This window comes from Mobula hypostoma, chromosome 11 (genome assembly GCF_963921235.1).
Source record: "Mobula hypostoma chromosome 11, sMobHyp1.1, whole genome shotgun sequence".
NCBI lineage: Eukaryota > Metazoa > Chordata > Chondrichthyes > Myliobatiformes > Myliobatidae > Mobula > Mobula hypostoma.
This window is the reverse complement of record NC_086107.1, coordinates 2,245,708-2,262,584: the sequence shown is the minus strand read 5'-3', so window position 1 is coordinate 2,262,584 and position 16,877 is coordinate 2,245,708. Positions and strand designations below refer to the sequence as shown.

The following is a 16,877-nucleotide window of genomic DNA, read 5'->3' as shown; positions in this document are numbered from 1 at the left end:
TTGTGCAGCTCATGATCAGCTGAAATTTAAAGTAGTTCAACTACCCCATTGAATAGCTATATTCTATAGCTGCTTTTAATATCTAAAATTGCCTTGTTTAATTGGAATAAGTTGAGCGAAATTCCTTGTAGCGGCTAACCTTGTGTAATACAAAGCTTTCAAGACCTTGTGGTAGTGAACTGATTGGATTTTGTTTGCAATGACATTTTATGGTTTCCATACCACGGATGTTTCCTGCCCACCCCCTTCCTCCCCAGGGTGAAATAAAGCCCCTAGAAATGCTCACCTTAACGATAGGGTTAATGTTTCTGAAGAGGCTGGTACCAGAATGGGACTTGAAATGGATTAATTAATAGGCAAGTAAATTTGAAGTTAACCGAGATGCACCTCTGCAAACCTGCTTGATGAGCAGCCAGTCACTGGCATCACATTGCCCGTGGTTACCGGGCAGCTGAAGTCTTGCAGAGTGCATGTTCGAGGCTGTCCCTTGTGATTCGTGTGCTGTCCTTCTGAGTCGAGCCTTGTGGCTTCCTACACTTGGGATGTGGCTGTCTGTGGAAACAGCCCCTGGTTGCTGGTGGACAAAAAGCACTGGTGTTGCAGAGAGTGTGGAGTCAAGGACTTGGCTCGGCCGCTGGTTGGGCATGTTTGTCCTGTTAAAGCTGAGGCTGGCAGCAGGTAGTATTGGCACAAGGAAGTGACAGTGTTCTATTACAGGGACAGATCCAGCATTACCACGGACAAAACCAGGGACACTCATCCCAGCAACCAACTCAATCCAAGGGCATGCCTCCTCGGTTCATAAAGAAAGGACAGATCAATGCAGATGAGGTAATCTGAATCTGGACATATTCACTGGTTCGGTGCCCAATGATTAAGGAATGACGCGTTATTGCGAGGACTAATCTGGCAAGCCATTCTTTCCATTTGACTCACTTGACCTCTCTTGCCAATTTCTCTCTGCCCCTCCTTCACTCTATTTGCTTTGCCCTTCCCCCCTCTCCAACCTGTCACGGATAGCTGGCCAGTGTCCTGTGAGCGTGATTAAGAAATGAGGGCAGCCACACAAGTACCTGACAAAGTAACCAGCTGTTCTTCAGATATTTGGATTTGTATTAAGCTTTTTTGAAATGTTACATATCTGCATGCAGTACTAACTACTGTGTGTGTGTGTGTGTCTGTGTTGTAGGCAGCTACTGAGTGTTGTTTGCCTTTTCTATTTGCAGATCAGTTTGAGGCCTGCACAGTCATTCTTGCTGAATAAAAATCTAGTGCACAAACTTCAACCGCAAACACCAACTATGATCCCACCAAGTGCACAGCCTCCTCGTACTCAGACACCACCCCTGGGGCAGGTATGTGTTTAAGCACTGCTCAATTTGCTTTAGTAAAATTCTAACAATATCCTTAGAAACTATAAGACCATAAGATATAGGAGCAGAATTAGGCCTTTTGGCCCATTGAATCTGCTTCACCATGGTATCATGGCTGATCCAATTTTCCTTTCAACGCCAATCTCCTGCCTTCTCCCTGTATTCCTTCATACCCCGACCAATCAATGATCTATCAAGCTCTGCCTTAAATATACATAAAGAGGCCTCCACAGTTGCCTGTGGCAAAGAATTCCACAGATTCACCATTCTCTGGATAAAGAAATTCTTCCTCATCTCCATTCTAAAAGGATGCCCCTCTATTCTGAGACTGTCCTCCGGTCTTAGACTCTCCCATCATAGGAAACATCATCTCCACAGCCACTCTATCAAGGCCTTTCACTATACAATAGGTTTCAATGAGGTCACCCCTCATTCTTCTGAATTCTAGTGAATACAAGCCCAGAGCCTGTAACTCAGACTATAACTCAATCTTGGCAGAATCTTTGCTTCTGCCGCCAATCCGACAGTGCTCCATGCAACCACCACTGAAGAAATCTGCCTCTGACATTCTCTCTATACTTCCTCCATAAGATGATGTCTCTCCCCCCCCCACCCCATATTAGCCATTTCCGCCCTAGTAAAATGTCTCCGCCTGTCTGCTCGATCTGTGCCTCGTAACAGCTTGTAAACCTTTCGTTCCTGCTCATCCTTTGCCGCAAAGAAAACGTGCAATGCTCGATGTTGTGAAATTTGTTTTGCAGGTTTGATGCCGTTCCTTATTAGAGAGGAATGATTTAAATTTTGACCTTCAAATATTCCTCTAATTTTTAAACCATTTAACATTGTAGCTTCACTATTGAGCGGTAACGTCTGCTTCTTGTCAGCCCCCTCAACTAGGTCTCAAAACAAATCCACCCTTGATTCAGGAGAAGCCTGTGAAGAACAAGAAAGCACCTTCCAAAGAAGAACTGCTTAAACTGACGGTGAGTGACTGCACAGTTTTTAGATTGGAATGCCAGGGAGAACTGTATCTTGAGTAGGTAAGATAATCTGGTCACATTCTACATCCAATTAGTCTTCACTGTCTGATTTATAGTGGTTTTAGGGGGCAGTCTAATTTGTATAGTAACAATTCTCTGATACTTCGGCTTACTTGATCTTTTCTATGCTGGAGTAAATGGTTCTATGACATGGTCAAATGGGATCTGTAATAATGTGCATATCCATAGAACAGTACAGGCCTTTCAGCCCACCATGTTGTCCTGACTTTTTAATCTACTCAAAGATCAATGTAATCCTTCATTCCTTCATAGCTCTCCAGTTTTCTGTTATCCACGTGTCCATCTTAGAATTTCTTAAATATTCCTAATGTATCTGCCTCAAACACCACCCCGGACAGTGTGTACACGCATCGACCACTGTGTATATTTTTAAAAAACATAGCTCCCTCTGACAGCCGCCATCCATCTGTCATAGCTGGGGGCGCAGGGGAGAGACGCGTGCTAATGGGAATAGGCTCCCACCAATTAAATGCTCCCAATGGCGTGTCGTTCAAATAGCCTCTGACAGAAGGAGCAAAGCTGCTGTCCTGTTCAATGCTGACTGGCAACTCCTGCAGTGCTGCTGGTGCTAAACGGCATCTGTCTGCCGTTCCTTAAGATTCATCAACTTCATGGAGAGAGAAGTCCTGCTTGCTTTCCATATCATGCCGACATAACATCGTCGATACATCCCAATGAACAGAAGGCCTCATGACATTCCCTCCCCCATCCCATGCTTCCCTCCAATCATCTTAAAATGATGCTTCCCTCATATTTAGAAGTGCTGCTTTCAATATTACAAGTTGCAATTGTTATGAACATTGACAGTCTGAACCTCTAATAATTAAATTTTCTACCCTCGATAACCACTGAAAATTTTTTTTTTTGAAAAGCTTCATTTTAGTTTCTCACAATAGTCAATTTTTTTGCAGGAAACTATCCTAACAGAGTATCTGACAAAGGTTAATATTAAAGATGCCGTTAATGGAGTGAAGGAAATGAGGGCACCAAAACCTTTTCTGCCAGAAATGTTGAGCAAGATGATTGTGTACACTCTCGATCGCTCAGATGAGGACAAGGAACAAGCCAGCAGTTTGATAGATGCTCTCAGGCAGGAGGGCCTTGTTACGGGTGAAAATTTCATGCAGGTAATTTGGGAGTATAAGAAGTTGAGTTACTTATCAGAGTACTTCATGCTGGATTAATTCTTTTCAGTGTCCACTGCTGAATGACAGTTACAGAATATAATTAATATTATAGCTGTCCTCGTACATCTGTATGAGGAGCATTTGATGGATCTGGGCCTATACTCATTGAAGTTTAGTTATAATGTCGGAGGATCTCATTGAAGCCTATTGAATATTAAAACTCTTGGATACACTGGACGTGGAGAAGATACTTCCTATTGTGGGGGAGTCCAGGAACAGGGGTTGGTGTATCTTGAAGTCATTGCCATAGATATGGAGGCCAAGTCATTGGGTGTGTTGAAAACAGGTTGATAGGTGCTTGATTTTTCAGGATGTCAAAGATTACAGGAGAATGGGGTAGAGGAATAATCAAGTCAGCCATGATGTAATGGCAGAGCAGACTTGGCTGATTTTGCTCCTGTGTTTCATGGTCTAATTTTAAACCAGGTAAAGTGGTGATTATTGATAATGGCAGAGCTACCTTGTAATTTTTTTGTTAATGGAGTCTGCTTTTTGTTTGCAGGCTTTCTTGAATGTATTGGACCAGTGCCCCAAGCTGGAGGGGGATATCCCGCTGGTGAAATCTTACTTGGCCCAGTACGCAGCGCGTGCTGTTATCTCAGAGCTTGTGACCCTCCTGGAACTTGCCCAACCCTTTGAGAATGGAACCCAATTCCCATTGTTCCTACTTTGCCTACAGCAGCTTGCCAAATTGAAGGATCGAGAGTGGTTGACTGACCTTTTTCAGCAGAGCAAAGTCAACATGCAGAAGATGCTGCCAGGTCTGTGAATCTAAGGGGTCGTGTGAAAGTCTATGCATCCTCCTTTAGAATTGGTCTAATTTCCATGTCTTGAACTTTCTTGCATCCGAGGTTACAGAACCTGCTTGTGTGGCTGGAAGTACTCCTGATGTAGATCCACTGACCACATAGGTACACCTCTGCTCTGTTTGCAAGTGTTGTAAATTCACCTTCGAGATTTCAGTTGCCTTGGTAGAGCCGTACTCACCTTCTCTGTTTCTTGTATTGAACACTGTTCGGAAAGCCACTTTGTTTTACTTGCATTGCACCAGTCTTTCACTTTGTCTCCTTCCCTATCTTGGACCTTTTATTCTATTTTCCCCTCCTCCAGCCCTTGTTGTCTCAGGTCTTCATTCATCAGCGTTCCCTTTGAGTCACTGTTGCTCAGCCTGACTATTTTCTGACTAATTCAGATTTGTTCATTTGATCTGACTTGCCCAATCTTCTTCCCAGTTGTGTTTTGCAATGCTTTCATGGGGTGGCAAATGGTTAGCGCAACACCAGTTACCCGACTTCGGTTCCTGCCACTGTCTGCAAGAAGTTTGTTTTCTCCATGTGGGGTTCCTCCCACAAAGACCTACTGGTTGGTAGGTTAATTGTTACTGTGCTGTATGTCTAAATTTTAAAAAAAGTTTCTGTGTCTACAGAAATTGACCAGAACAAGGATCGCATGTTGGAGATACTGGAAGGCAAAGGACTCAGTTTTTTGTTCCCACTACTGAAATTGGAGAAGGAGTTGGCAGAACAAATTAAGAATGACCCGTCCCCTCAAGCCATTTACAAGTGGATCAAGGATAACATTTCTCCCAAATTGCACACAGATAAAGGATTTGTCAACATTCTTTTGACCAGGTACATCTGCCTACGCTGGAGATTGTAAATAGTCCCCCATCTTTAAAGGAAAACAGCAACTGTTTTTCATTTGGAAGAAGGGAGATGGTTGCATAGGCAGCTTCTATTCACTGAAGTACTGCTGCTTTGCTACCTTGGGGCTTGGTTTTTGAGGACCCTATTTGAAAGTACACTGGTCAGTCCAGACTGCATATTCTGTTCCTAAAATATAGAATAGTATAGCACAATACAAGTCCTTCGGCTCTCAATATTGTGCTGACCTTTTAAACAACTGCCTAAGATCAACTAGCTCTTCTTTCTCACATAGCCCTCTATTTTTCTGTCAACCATGTGTATCTAAAAGTATCTTAAATATCCCTAAATGTATTTGCCCCTGGCTAAGCCTCCGTGCACCCACCACTGATATATAGAAAAACAACTACCTGTGACATCCCACCATACTTTATCACCCTATTGGCCATTACTGCCTGGGTAATGTCTTGACTATACACTTAATCTATGTCTCATCTTGTTCACAAGACGTCCTGGAGATCCTTGAACTGTGTGGCTGTGTTCCGTGTGCACCTCAGTGTTGATAGTTGTGCTATAGGTGAATCATTATCATCCAAGAATAAGTATTCCCTTTTTGTTTTTGTTAGTCCCTGGGATGAGGATGCTTTACAATGGGATTGTTGATGAGTTTAGAAGGATCATTTAAGATGTGCAGGCCTCTGAAGGAGTGATGGGAGTGATACTGATGCTGTTTGTTTAATAACGAAATGAGTGACATCTCTTGGTTAGTGAATTCACAAAAATGAGCTTGGTTTTCATTTACTGGATGTGTGGCCTGAACTTATTGCAGGATTGTGTAGTCACCAGCTCAGCAAAGCAATGTTTCTTTCTTCAATATTTTTATTGATTTCTTACATAAAAATACAGTGCAGTAGGATATACATCAATATATTGAAATCACAAATAGTCTCATTACCCCATATCCATTATATACATAAAATTATCTCTTTTCAATATTATGTTTAAATTTAATTATACAAAAAAAAATCTAAACCCACTACCAGGGGAAAAAAAATAGCTGTTTGGTTTTAAAAAAAGGAAAAAATCTTTATCATATAATAAAACATATTGTCAGCCAACATTTGTGCTTAATAGCAAATCAAAGATTTTGAAAATAATTCAAAAAAAGGTCCCCACAATGTTAAAAAAAATCTTGTCTAGGTTCAGAAATTGAACAGCAAATCTTCTCTAAATTTAAGCATGACATAACATCATTTAACCAATGAGTATGAGTAGGTGGAGTGACATCCTTCTGCTTAAACAGCAGTGCCCTCCTGGCTATAAGAGAAATAAAGGCCAAAATATGCAAGCAAAGTAATGTTTGAGCTTTTTGTTACAGTTGTGTATATTTGGCTGAGCATAAAACTTGAGAGCAGAATTGGACTGTTCCATCATGGCTGACTTATTATCCCTGAACACCATTCTCCTGCCTTGCCCCTTTACCCTTTGACATCCTGACTAATCAAAAATCAACTTCTGTTTTAAATATACCCGATGACCTGTCCTCCACAGCCATCTGTGGCAATGTTTTCCACAGCTTCACCATCCTCTGGATAAAGGTATTTCTCCTCATCTTTGGTCTAAGTGGATGTTCTCCTATTCTGAGGCTGTGCCCTCTGGTCTTAGACTCTCCATCTATAGGAAACGTCTTCATATCCACTGTATTTAGTCCTTTCACTGTTTGATAGGTTTCAGTGAGATCCCCCTGCTCAATCCAGCGAGTGCAGTCCCAGAGCCATCAAATGATATTCAAACTTCCCTCTCCCTTCAGACAGAAGATCGAAGAGACCCCTCCCCCTCTTCTAAACTTTAGTGAGAATAGGCCACATAGTAACTAAGTGTACTAATTCTGAGGTTACAAAAGTTAGCTCTGGTGTTTACAGGACCTTGCATAAACTGCTTGCTACTCTTGCAGCTTCCTGCAACACATTTCAAAGATGGCCCCGGCTGAAAGTGCTGACCCAACAGGTGTTCCTTCCAAGGATGTGTTGGAACTTGAGAAGCAGCTGCTCCTGTCTTTTAAGCCAGTAATGCAGAAGTTCCTGCACGATCACACGGAGCTGCAGGTTAGCGCCCTATATGCATTGCAGGTGCACTGCTACACTCATAACTTCCCCAAAGGTAGGTTCCATGTTTATTCTGGTCTGTCTGCTCTCTTGTTTCTCTCTTGTCTATGATGGGAATAAGCAAAACTGACAGTAATGTTGGTGTACTGGTTTTGTTTGTGCTTTGGAAGCTAAGTGACTTTTATGATTTCACTTCTGTCAGATTGTTTAATCAACTAGGGTTGATGAGGACTGCTGGAGCAGCATGACTCAAAATAATCTGCACTGTATTGCGAAGTAAATAAACAATTTCAAGCTTCAGAGCAATGTGATTGTTCATTTTGAAAGTGGCACAGTCATAGTCATACTTTATTAACGAAAAGCAGTTTCCCCTGGGATCAATGAAGTATGACTATGACTGTGTTCATTTTGAAAGTGGCAGTCACATTGCTCTGAAGCTTGAAATTGTTTATTTACTTTGCAGTACAGTGCAGATTAGACATTTTGAGCCACTCCAGCAGCCCTCGTTAACCCTGGTTTAACCCCAATTTAATCGGGATAGCTTACGATGAGCATTTAACTACCCAGTACATCTTTGGACTGTGTGTGTGTGTGTGTGTGTGTGTTGGGGGGGGGGGGGAACTGGAGCACCTGAGGAAAAACCCATCCATTCCACGTACAGAGACTCCTTAACGATGTCATTGGAATTGAACTGAACTGTAACAGTGTGGTGCTAACTGCTAAGCTGATGGGGCACCTTTGAGCAGCACACACAAGATGCTGGAGGAACTCCAGTCAGGTAGTATCTCAAGGGTCAAATTGGGTTTATTTTCATTCAACTATACACGTGTATACCACCAAATGAAATGGCGTTTTTTTTTGGACCAAGGTGCACAGTACAACACAAAACACAAGTGCACTCTCTTATGATGCAAGTTTAGAAGGTAGAAGTACTTAACATGATGAGGTCTGGGTGACCTAAACCCTTTATCAGTCCTGGAACGTTGACTGTTAATTTCCCTCCATAGGTTCTGCCTGAGCTCAGTTCCTCCAGATTTTCTGTTGTATCCACAGAATTTTGTGTTTGCTGTTAGTTTGTTAACCTGGTATACGGCTTCAATTACAGGTATGTTACTGCGCTTTTTTGTGAACTTTTATGACATGGAAATAATCGAAGAGGAAGCCTTCTTAGCATGGAAAGAGGATATCAGCCAGGAATTCCCAGGAAAAGGCAAAGCTTTATTCCAGGTAATTGTGTGTGTACATGTGGTATCAGTGTTTGAGCTGAATCAAAATCAAGTTTCATACCAATGGCGTATGTCATGAAATTTTTTTGCGGCACAATACATAGTAATAAAAATTACAATAAGAAATGTTTTAAAAATTAGTGTAAGGGGTGGGGGAATGAATGGGTGTTTATTAGATGTCTTAAAAGAATGTTCCTTACTGAAAGTGCCCGTGGGTGTGACTGGATTTCAGCTGTAGTAGTCCTGAACAGGAATATTTGATTCCTGTTAGAGCTGCGTACAATGAGTCTCTACTTAACGGCACCATCTTGTACTTGTGAAGGATTTTCAGCAATTTAATGTTTATCATTCTTGCAATGTAAGGAAAGGGTCTCTGGGATCTTTTGCAATTGTGTTGCCTCCCAGTGACAAAACAAGTAAGCTAGGGATGATTCATTGTGGGAGTTAGCCTTGCATCTTCTCCAGCATTCTATCGTGACTGATATATTATCCCCCTCAACTCCATTCTCCTGGCTTCTGTCACCTTTTTTAATGCCCTTACTGATCAAGAACATATCAACCTTCAATTTAAATATACTCCACAGATGTCTGTGATAATGAGTTCCACAGGTTTACTACCATCTGGCAAGAGAAATTCCTCCTCATCTGTTAATCAGTGTTACACAGCATCTCTGGCTGCTCAGTGTAGCCCAAGGGGATGGTTATGATCAGCCAGCAGTAGCTTGTACCTGGAGTTAGTCCTCACTCGTGCTCAAGTCTCAAGCCAGAGTGGCTTGCTGGTTTTCTGGGTGAGTGTGGTTGGAATGCCCAAACTAGCTGCAAATGCTGCCTTATTTGAGTTTAAGTGCTTGTGGTGAGCCTGTTCTTAGTTGGACCATAGCATCATAAAACATATTTAAAACTCCACTTTAAATGTACCCAGTGTCCATTTTTGAGTTACTCTTTCATGGATTCTCTACATCTCTTTATAGCAGCGGTCCCCAACCACCGGGCCGCAAGGAAACGATAAGAGTCAGCTGCACCTTTCCTCATTCTCTGTTACGCACTGTTGAACTTGAACATAGGGTTGCCAACTGTCCCGTATTTGCTGAGACATCCCGTATATTGGGCTAAATTGGTTTGTCCCATACGGGACTGCCCTTGTCCCGTATTTCCCCTGCTAAGGTAGTGCGTTCTTATGAAACCTTTCGTGCTGTAATGGCGTAAAGCGAAGAAGCAATTACCATTAATTGGGAAAAATTTTTGAGCGTTCCCAGACCCAAAAAATAACCTACCAAATAACACAAAACCTAAAATAACTAACATATAGTAAAAGCAGGAATTATATGATAAATGCAGCCTATATAAAGTAGAAATAATGTATGTACAGTGTAGTCGGGAAGATAAGCCAAAACCGATTTGTGGGGAAAAAAAATCGGCACATACGCGCATGAGCACACAGGTGCCCGCGCAAGGCTTCATGGTCATGGTAGTCTTTCTCGGAGTAAACACAAGTGTCCCATCAACACACGCAAAATATGCTGGTGAACGCAGCAGGCCAGGCTGCATCTATAGGAAAAGGTACAGTCAACGTTTTGGGCCGGGACCCTTCGTCAGGATTTGACTGCTACTTTTGTCCCTTATTTGGGAGTGAGAAAGCTGGCAACCCTAACTGTAAAAGACATGTTGAGGTGAGTTTAACCCTACTTGAATCCCCCTCCCCGGGTCGGCCAGTCCGCAAGAATATTGTCAATATTAAGCAAGAAAGGTTGGGGACCCCTGCCTTGTAGCATCTGGGACATTCTCCTAGTACAGGCCCAGAGTCATGCTTTGCGGCCCGGTGGTTGGGGACCACTGTTTTAGAGATCTATTCTGGGATCCCTCCTCTTTGTGAATTTTTTTAAATATATAAATGACCTAGATGAGGAAGCAGAAAGGTTAGTAAGTTTGCTCATGACACAAAGATTGGGGGTGTTGTGGATAGTCTAGAGGGTTATTGAGTTACAGCGGGATATCGATAGAATGCAGAACTAGGCTGAGAAGTGGCAGATGGACCTCAACCCAGATAACAAGCGGTTTGATCGGGGCACGACTGCACAAGCACGGACATCAACCAGGTAGAACAGCGAGAAGAGTTTAAAAGGAGACGGCGTTAAAGAGCGGGTGACAGAGTAGGAGGGCTCTGGTTCAACGGGGCTTTGACAATACCAGGCCGAGGCAAGGTAGGCTGCCTGTGTAGAAAATAGACAGGAAGTATGTGTTTGAGGCTGGTGTTCTGTGCTTGGTGTCAGATGTGGGAAATCCTAGAGACTCCCAGCCTCCCCGATAGCCATATCTGCGCCAGGTGCGTCAAGCTGCAGCTCCTTGGGGACCGTGTTAGGGAACTGGAGATGCAGCTAGATGCCCTTTGCCTGGTCAGGGAGAGTGAGGAGGTTATAGAGAGGGGCTATAAGGCGGGTAGTCACACCGGGGCCTCAGGAGACATAAGTGGGTAACAAGAGAGGCAAGGGCAGGAGTCAGAGGCTAGAAAGTACTTCTGTGGCTGTTTCCCCTTAACAGTACTCAAACAGGAGTACTTATTGTCGAGGGTGGATAGCCTACCTGGGGGAAGCAACAGTGAACATGCCTCTGGCACAGAACCTGGCCCTGTGGCTCAGAAGGGTAGGGAAAGGAAGAAGATGGCAGCTGTGATAGGGGACTCTATAGTTAGGGGGTCAGACAGCGGTTTCTGTGAACGCAGGAAAGAAACACAGATGGTAGTTTGCCTCCCAGGTGCCAGGGTCCAGGATGTCTCTGATCACGTCCACAATATCCTGAAGTGGGAAGAACAGCCAGAGGTAGTGGTACATATTGGTACCAATGTCATAGGCAGGAAAATGGAGGAAGTCCTGAAAACAGACTACATGGAGTTAGGGAGGAAGTTGAGAAGCAGGACCACAAAGATAGTCATCTCAGGATTACAGCCTGTGCCACGTGACAGTGAGTATAGGAATAGAGTGAGGTGGAGGATAAATGCGTAGCTGAGGGATTGGAGCAGGGGGCAGGGATTCAGATTTCTGGATCATTGAGACCTCTTTTGGGGCAGGTGTGACCTGTACAAAAAGGACGGGTTGCACTTGAATCCCAGGGGGAACCAGTATTCTGGTGGGGAGGTTTACTAAGGCTATTGGGGAGAGCTTAAACTAGGATTGCTGGGAGGTGGGAACCAAACTGAAGAGGCGGTTGGCTCACAAATAGAGAAAGCCATTACAGAGGTTTGGATGGCTCAGGGCAGGAATGGTTACTTTGAGTGCCAGGCTTTAGATGCTTCAGAAAGGACAGGGAGGGAGGCAAGAGAGGTGGGGGAGTGGCACTGTTGATCAGAGATCATGGAGGGATTGTCTACGGAGTCTCTGTGGGTGGAAGTTAGGAACAGGAAAGGATCAATAACTCTACTGGGTGTTTTTTATAGACCACCCAGTAGTAACAGGGACATCGAGGAGCAGACAGGCAGATTCTGGAAAGGTGTAATAATAACAGGGTTGTTGTGGTGGGAAATTTTAATTTCAAATATCGATTGGCATGTCCCGAGATCGAAGGGTTTAGATGGTGTAGTTTGTTAGATGTGTACAGGAAGGTTTCTTGACACAATATGCCTACGAAAGGAGAGGCTGTACTTGATCTGGTATTGGGAAATGAACCTGGTCAGGTGTCAGGTCTCTCAGTGGGAGAGCATTTTGGAGATAGTGATCACAATTGTAATTCCTTTACCATAGTGTTGGAGAGGGATAGGAACAGACAAGTTAGGAAAGCATTTAATTGGAGTAAGGGGAAATAATGAGGCTACCAGGCAGGAAATTGGAAACATATGGAAGAAATGTGGCAAATGTTCAGGGGATATTTGCATGGAGTTCTTTGCATAGGTACGTTCCAATGAGACAAGAAAAGGATGGTAGGGTACAGGAACTGTGGTGCACAAAGACTGTGTTGTAAATCTAGTCAAGAAGAGAAGAGCTTATGAAAGTTTCAAAAAACTAGGTAATGATAGAGATCTAGAAGATTATAAAGCTAGTAGGAAGGAGCTTAAGAATGAAATTAGAAGAGCCAGAAGGAGCCATGAGAAGGCCTTGGTGAACAGGATTAAGGAAAACCCCAAGGCATTCTGCAAATATGTGAAGAGCAAGAGGGATAAGGCATCAGAGAATAGGACCAATCAATTGTGACAATGGAAAAGAGTGTATGCAATCGGAGGACACAGCAGAGGTACTTAATGTATACTTTGCTTCAGTATTCACGATATGGAAAAGGATCTTGGCAATTGTAGGGATGACTTGCAGTGGACTGAAAAGCTTGAGCATGTACAAAAGAGGATGTGCTGGAGCATTTGGAAAGCATCAAGTTGGATAAGTCACCAGGACTGGAGGAGATGTACCCCAACCTACTGTAGGAGGCGAGGGAGGAGATTACTGAGCATCTGGCAATGATCTTTGTGTCATCAGTGGGGAAAGGAGAGGTTCTGGAGGATTTGAAGGGTTGCAGATGTTGTTCCCTTATTCAAGAAAGGGAGTAGAGATAGCCCAGGAAATTATAGACCAGTGAGTCTTACCTCAGTGGTTGGTAAGTTGCTGGAGAAGATCCTAAGAGGCAGGATTTATGAACATTTGGAGAGGTATAATATGATTAGGCATAGTCAGCATGGCTTTGTCAAGGGCAGGTCATGCCTTACGAGCCTGATTTGAATTTTTTTGAGGATGTGACTAAACACATTGAAGATTGATCAGTAGGTGTAGTGTATATGGATTTCAGCAAGGCATTTGATAAGGTACCCCATGCAAGGCTTATTGAGAAAGTAAGGAGGCATGGGATCTAAGTGGACATTGCTTTGTTGATTCAGAACTGGCTTGCCCACAGAAGACAGAGTGGTTGTAGATGGGTCATATTCTGCATGGAGGTCGGTGACCAGTGGTGTTCCTCAGGGATCTGTTCTGGGACCCCTCCTCTTCGTGATTTTTATAAATGACCCGGATGAGGAAGTGGAGGGATGGATTAGTAAAGTTGCTGATGACACAAAGGTTGGGGGTGTTGTGGATAGTGTGGTGGGCTGTTCGAGGTTACAGCGGGACATTGATAGGATACAAAACTGAGCTGAGAAGTGGCAGATGGAATTCAACCCAGATAAGTGTGAAGTGGTTCATTTTGGTAGGTCAAATATGATGGCAGAATATAGTATTAATGGTAAGACTCTTGGCAGTGTGGAGGATCAGAGGGATCTTGGTGTCCGAGTCCATAGGACACTCAAAGCTGCTGCGCAGGTTGACTCTGGGATTGGCCTTCGTCAATTGTGGAATTGAGTTTGAGCTGAGAGGTGATGTTACAGTTATATAGGACCCTGGTCAGATCCCACTTGGAGTACTGTGCTCAGTTCTGGTCACCTCACTACAGGAAGGATGTGGATCCTACAGAGTGCAGAGGAGATTTACAAGGATGTTGCCTGGATTGGAAGAGCATGACTTAGGAGAATAGGTTAAGTGATCCTGACTTCTCTGTAGAGGTGTATCAGATGATATGGGGCATTGATGAGGATAGCCAGAGAGGAATAAGTTCACACTGAGTGGTGGGTATGTGGAATGCACTGTCGGCAATGGTGGTGGTAGGTTACATGCTCGGCACAACATTGTGGGCTGTAGATTTCTGTGTTCCATTTAGAACAAATGAGGAATTTCTTTCGCCAGAGGGTGGTGAATCTGGTGCATTGTGGAGGCTGTCATTGGGTATTTAAAGCAGAGCTTGATGGGTTTTTGATTAATTGAATTGACTTTATTTCTTATATCCTTCACATACATGAGAAAAAATCTTTGTTACGTTTATCTAAATGTGCAGTGTGCAATCAGTAATTTATAATAAATAGAACAGTCAATGTAACACAGAAATACACTCAAATCAGTGTGAGTTAATCAGTCTTGTGGCCTAGTGGAAGAAGCTGTCCCTGAGCCTGTGAGTTCTGTCTTTTATGCTCCGGTACAGTTTCCTGGATGGTAGCAGCTGGAATAGATTGTGGTTGGGGTGACTTGGGTCTCCAATGATCCTACAGGCCCGTTTTACACACGTGTCTTTGTAAATGTCCTGAATAGTTCATAATTACATAACTACAAATACCCATAACTACAGATGCGCTGGGCTGTCCGCACCACTCTCTGCAGAGTCCTGCGATTGAGAGAAGTACAGTTCCCGTACCAGTCAGTGATGCAGCCAGTCAGGATGCTCTCAGTTGTGCCCCTGTAGAAAGTTCTTAGGACTTGGGGGCCCACACCAAACTCCCTCAGCCTTCTGAGGTGAAGGAGATGCTGTTGTGCCCTTTTCGCCACACAGCTGGTGTGTACAGACATGTGAGGTCCTTGGTGATGTGGATGCCGAGGGCATCAGAAATTATGGGGAGAAGGCAGGAGAATGGGGATAATAAATCAGCCATGATAGAATGTCAGAGCAGACTTGATGGGCTGAATTACTTTTTTGCTCTTAGTGGTACATGCTTTCAAGGGCTCGAGCAGTTCCCAGGTACAACAAGATGCACTCTTGACCTTGCATTTCGTTTGATCTACAGGTGAATCAGTGGCTGACCTGGCTAGAAACTGCAGAGGAGGAAGAGTCTGAGGAGGAAGATGGCGACTGAAAACCGGCCAAAGCCTTAAACTTGTGCAAATATACTGTTGCTGTGCTGTGACTCCGTTCATGCCAACCACTGCAGAGATTCATTCCACTGCTGCAGTATTTAGCGCAGGAGCATGTTCATGCGTCAACGTCTGCATAACCTTTTAGTGTATGTCTTAAGCGTAGTGTACCATTGAATCTTCAGAATACAGTACCTTTTTAGGCAACTTCATGACCTTTGAATAGCATGCAATAACTGAACCCTAAATTTGCTGAGTGCAAGCGGTAGTTATAATGAAGACTATGCTGTTGGCTGCTGTTCTACATTGGTTGATTTTTACAAACTGAATAGCAACACCAATACACTGTAGAAATGCACTTTGCTCAGCAAAATACTTGAGTCGTTGCAATATTTGATTTATTTTCCCTTGGATTGTTTGAAACAAAGTAAATTGGAAACTGTAATCAGTGGGTTGCAGCTGTAACATTAATTTGCCTGTCTTTCTACCTCCGCTATTGGGTTCGAAGGCATGTGCCAGGGTTAACTCTGTTTAAACCCTACTTCCTGAGCATATGCACAAGTCTTTAATCTCGTTTACCAGCTCATGCTGTGGTAAAAGACTTGAAAGTGCTTGTCAAGATGGCGTGAAAAAATACAATGGTGAGGTTATTGGAACTAACTTTTCTTTGACCCCTCGTGTGTGACAGTAACAGAATGAAGCCTACATAATTTATCAAATTGTGTTCACTACTTGTTCACATGGCCTGATTTTATATACGGTAACTTGTATCTATAATAAACATTGTGATACTTGATGGCTTTATTTTCCTGTTGATTTTATTTGGCTTCTTGCATTAATTTGAAGAAATAGATAAAATCTTCTGCTTGCTCAGTGGGCACTAAGTGTAAAGTTTGTGCGGAGAAATGATGCTGCCACTGTAGTGTAGCGGTTAGCACAATGCTATTGCACCTTGGGATTAACATCGTTGCCTTTCCCAAGAACGTGTGCTTTTCTCCTGGTGTTCCAGTTTCCTCCCACAGTCCTAAGATATACAGTATCAGTTGGTTAATTGGTCATTGTCCAATTATTCAGCTAGGGTTAAATAGGTGTGTTACAGGATAGCGCGGCTCATTGCTGTATCTCCAAATACGATGAGAAGTAAGTTTCCCTGGGTGAAGACAGGCTTACAGCAGGTGGGCGTGAGGGTGCTGCAGTTGTGACTAACATGCTGTTTGAACTGCATTTCCATGGTTGGTGCATTTTGCTTTCCAGTTCCAGCTTGTTTAACTGAGATAAAGAAGGCTGTGCTTAGTGTTTGCATTTGCCAATTTTGCATGTTTGCCAAGGTTAGGAACAAGGGAAAAATGATTAAGATCAGATCTTTTTGAATGTATTTTAATGTAGGGATTGCAATTTAATGAAGACATTTGCTTGGCATTGACATTAAAATTCCTAACATCAAAAACCTGATTTCTGCTTCAAATTGTTTTAAACCTGTAAGCAGTGTGAAGCCTTGCACGAAGAGTTGATCATCTGGTGAAAAATGAAGGTGATATTGCCACAGACTCATTTACAATACAGTCTTGTGTCTAGAAATGCCTATGGTGTTGCAATCAGCAAATAAATGTGTCTACCCTAGAGACTCAAACATTACCATATTTTTGTCCATTACCA

At 43.2% G+C, this 16,877-nt stretch overlaps 1 protein-coding gene and 1 non-coding gene across 2 annotated transcripts in view; both read left to right on the top strand.

The window, feature by feature from the left end:
• LOC134354192 (eukaryotic translation initiation factor 4 gamma 2-like) overlaps positions 1–16,650 on the top strand; it is a gene marked incomplete at its 5' end in the record, with an annotated part of 33,405 nt that extends 16,755 nt beyond the window's left edge. The window contains 9 exons of the mRNA XM_063063086.1: positions 718–831; positions 1,227–1,355; positions 2,258–2,356; positions 3,346–3,561; positions 4,124–4,382; positions 5,048–5,252; positions 7,219–7,424; positions 8,475–8,596; positions 15,155–16,650. Of these exons, the coding sequence (XP_062919156.1) occupies positions 718–831; positions 1,227–1,355; positions 2,258–2,356; positions 3,346–3,561; positions 4,124–4,382; positions 5,048–5,252; positions 7,219–7,424; positions 8,475–8,596; positions 15,155–15,223 (1,419 nt within the window). The remainder of the gene's footprint in view (positions 1–717; positions 832–1,226; positions 1,356–2,257; positions 2,357–3,345; positions 3,562–4,123; positions 4,383–5,047; positions 5,253–7,218; positions 7,425–8,474; positions 8,597–15,154) is intronic.
• On the top strand, positions 864–1,061 carry LOC134354444 (small nucleolar RNA SNORD97). Its single transcript, XR_010019807.1, has one exon. It is a non-coding gene; the product is annotated as a small nucleolar RNA SNORD97 (small nucleolar RNA).
• Positions 16,651–16,877: the final 227 nt, after the last annotated feature.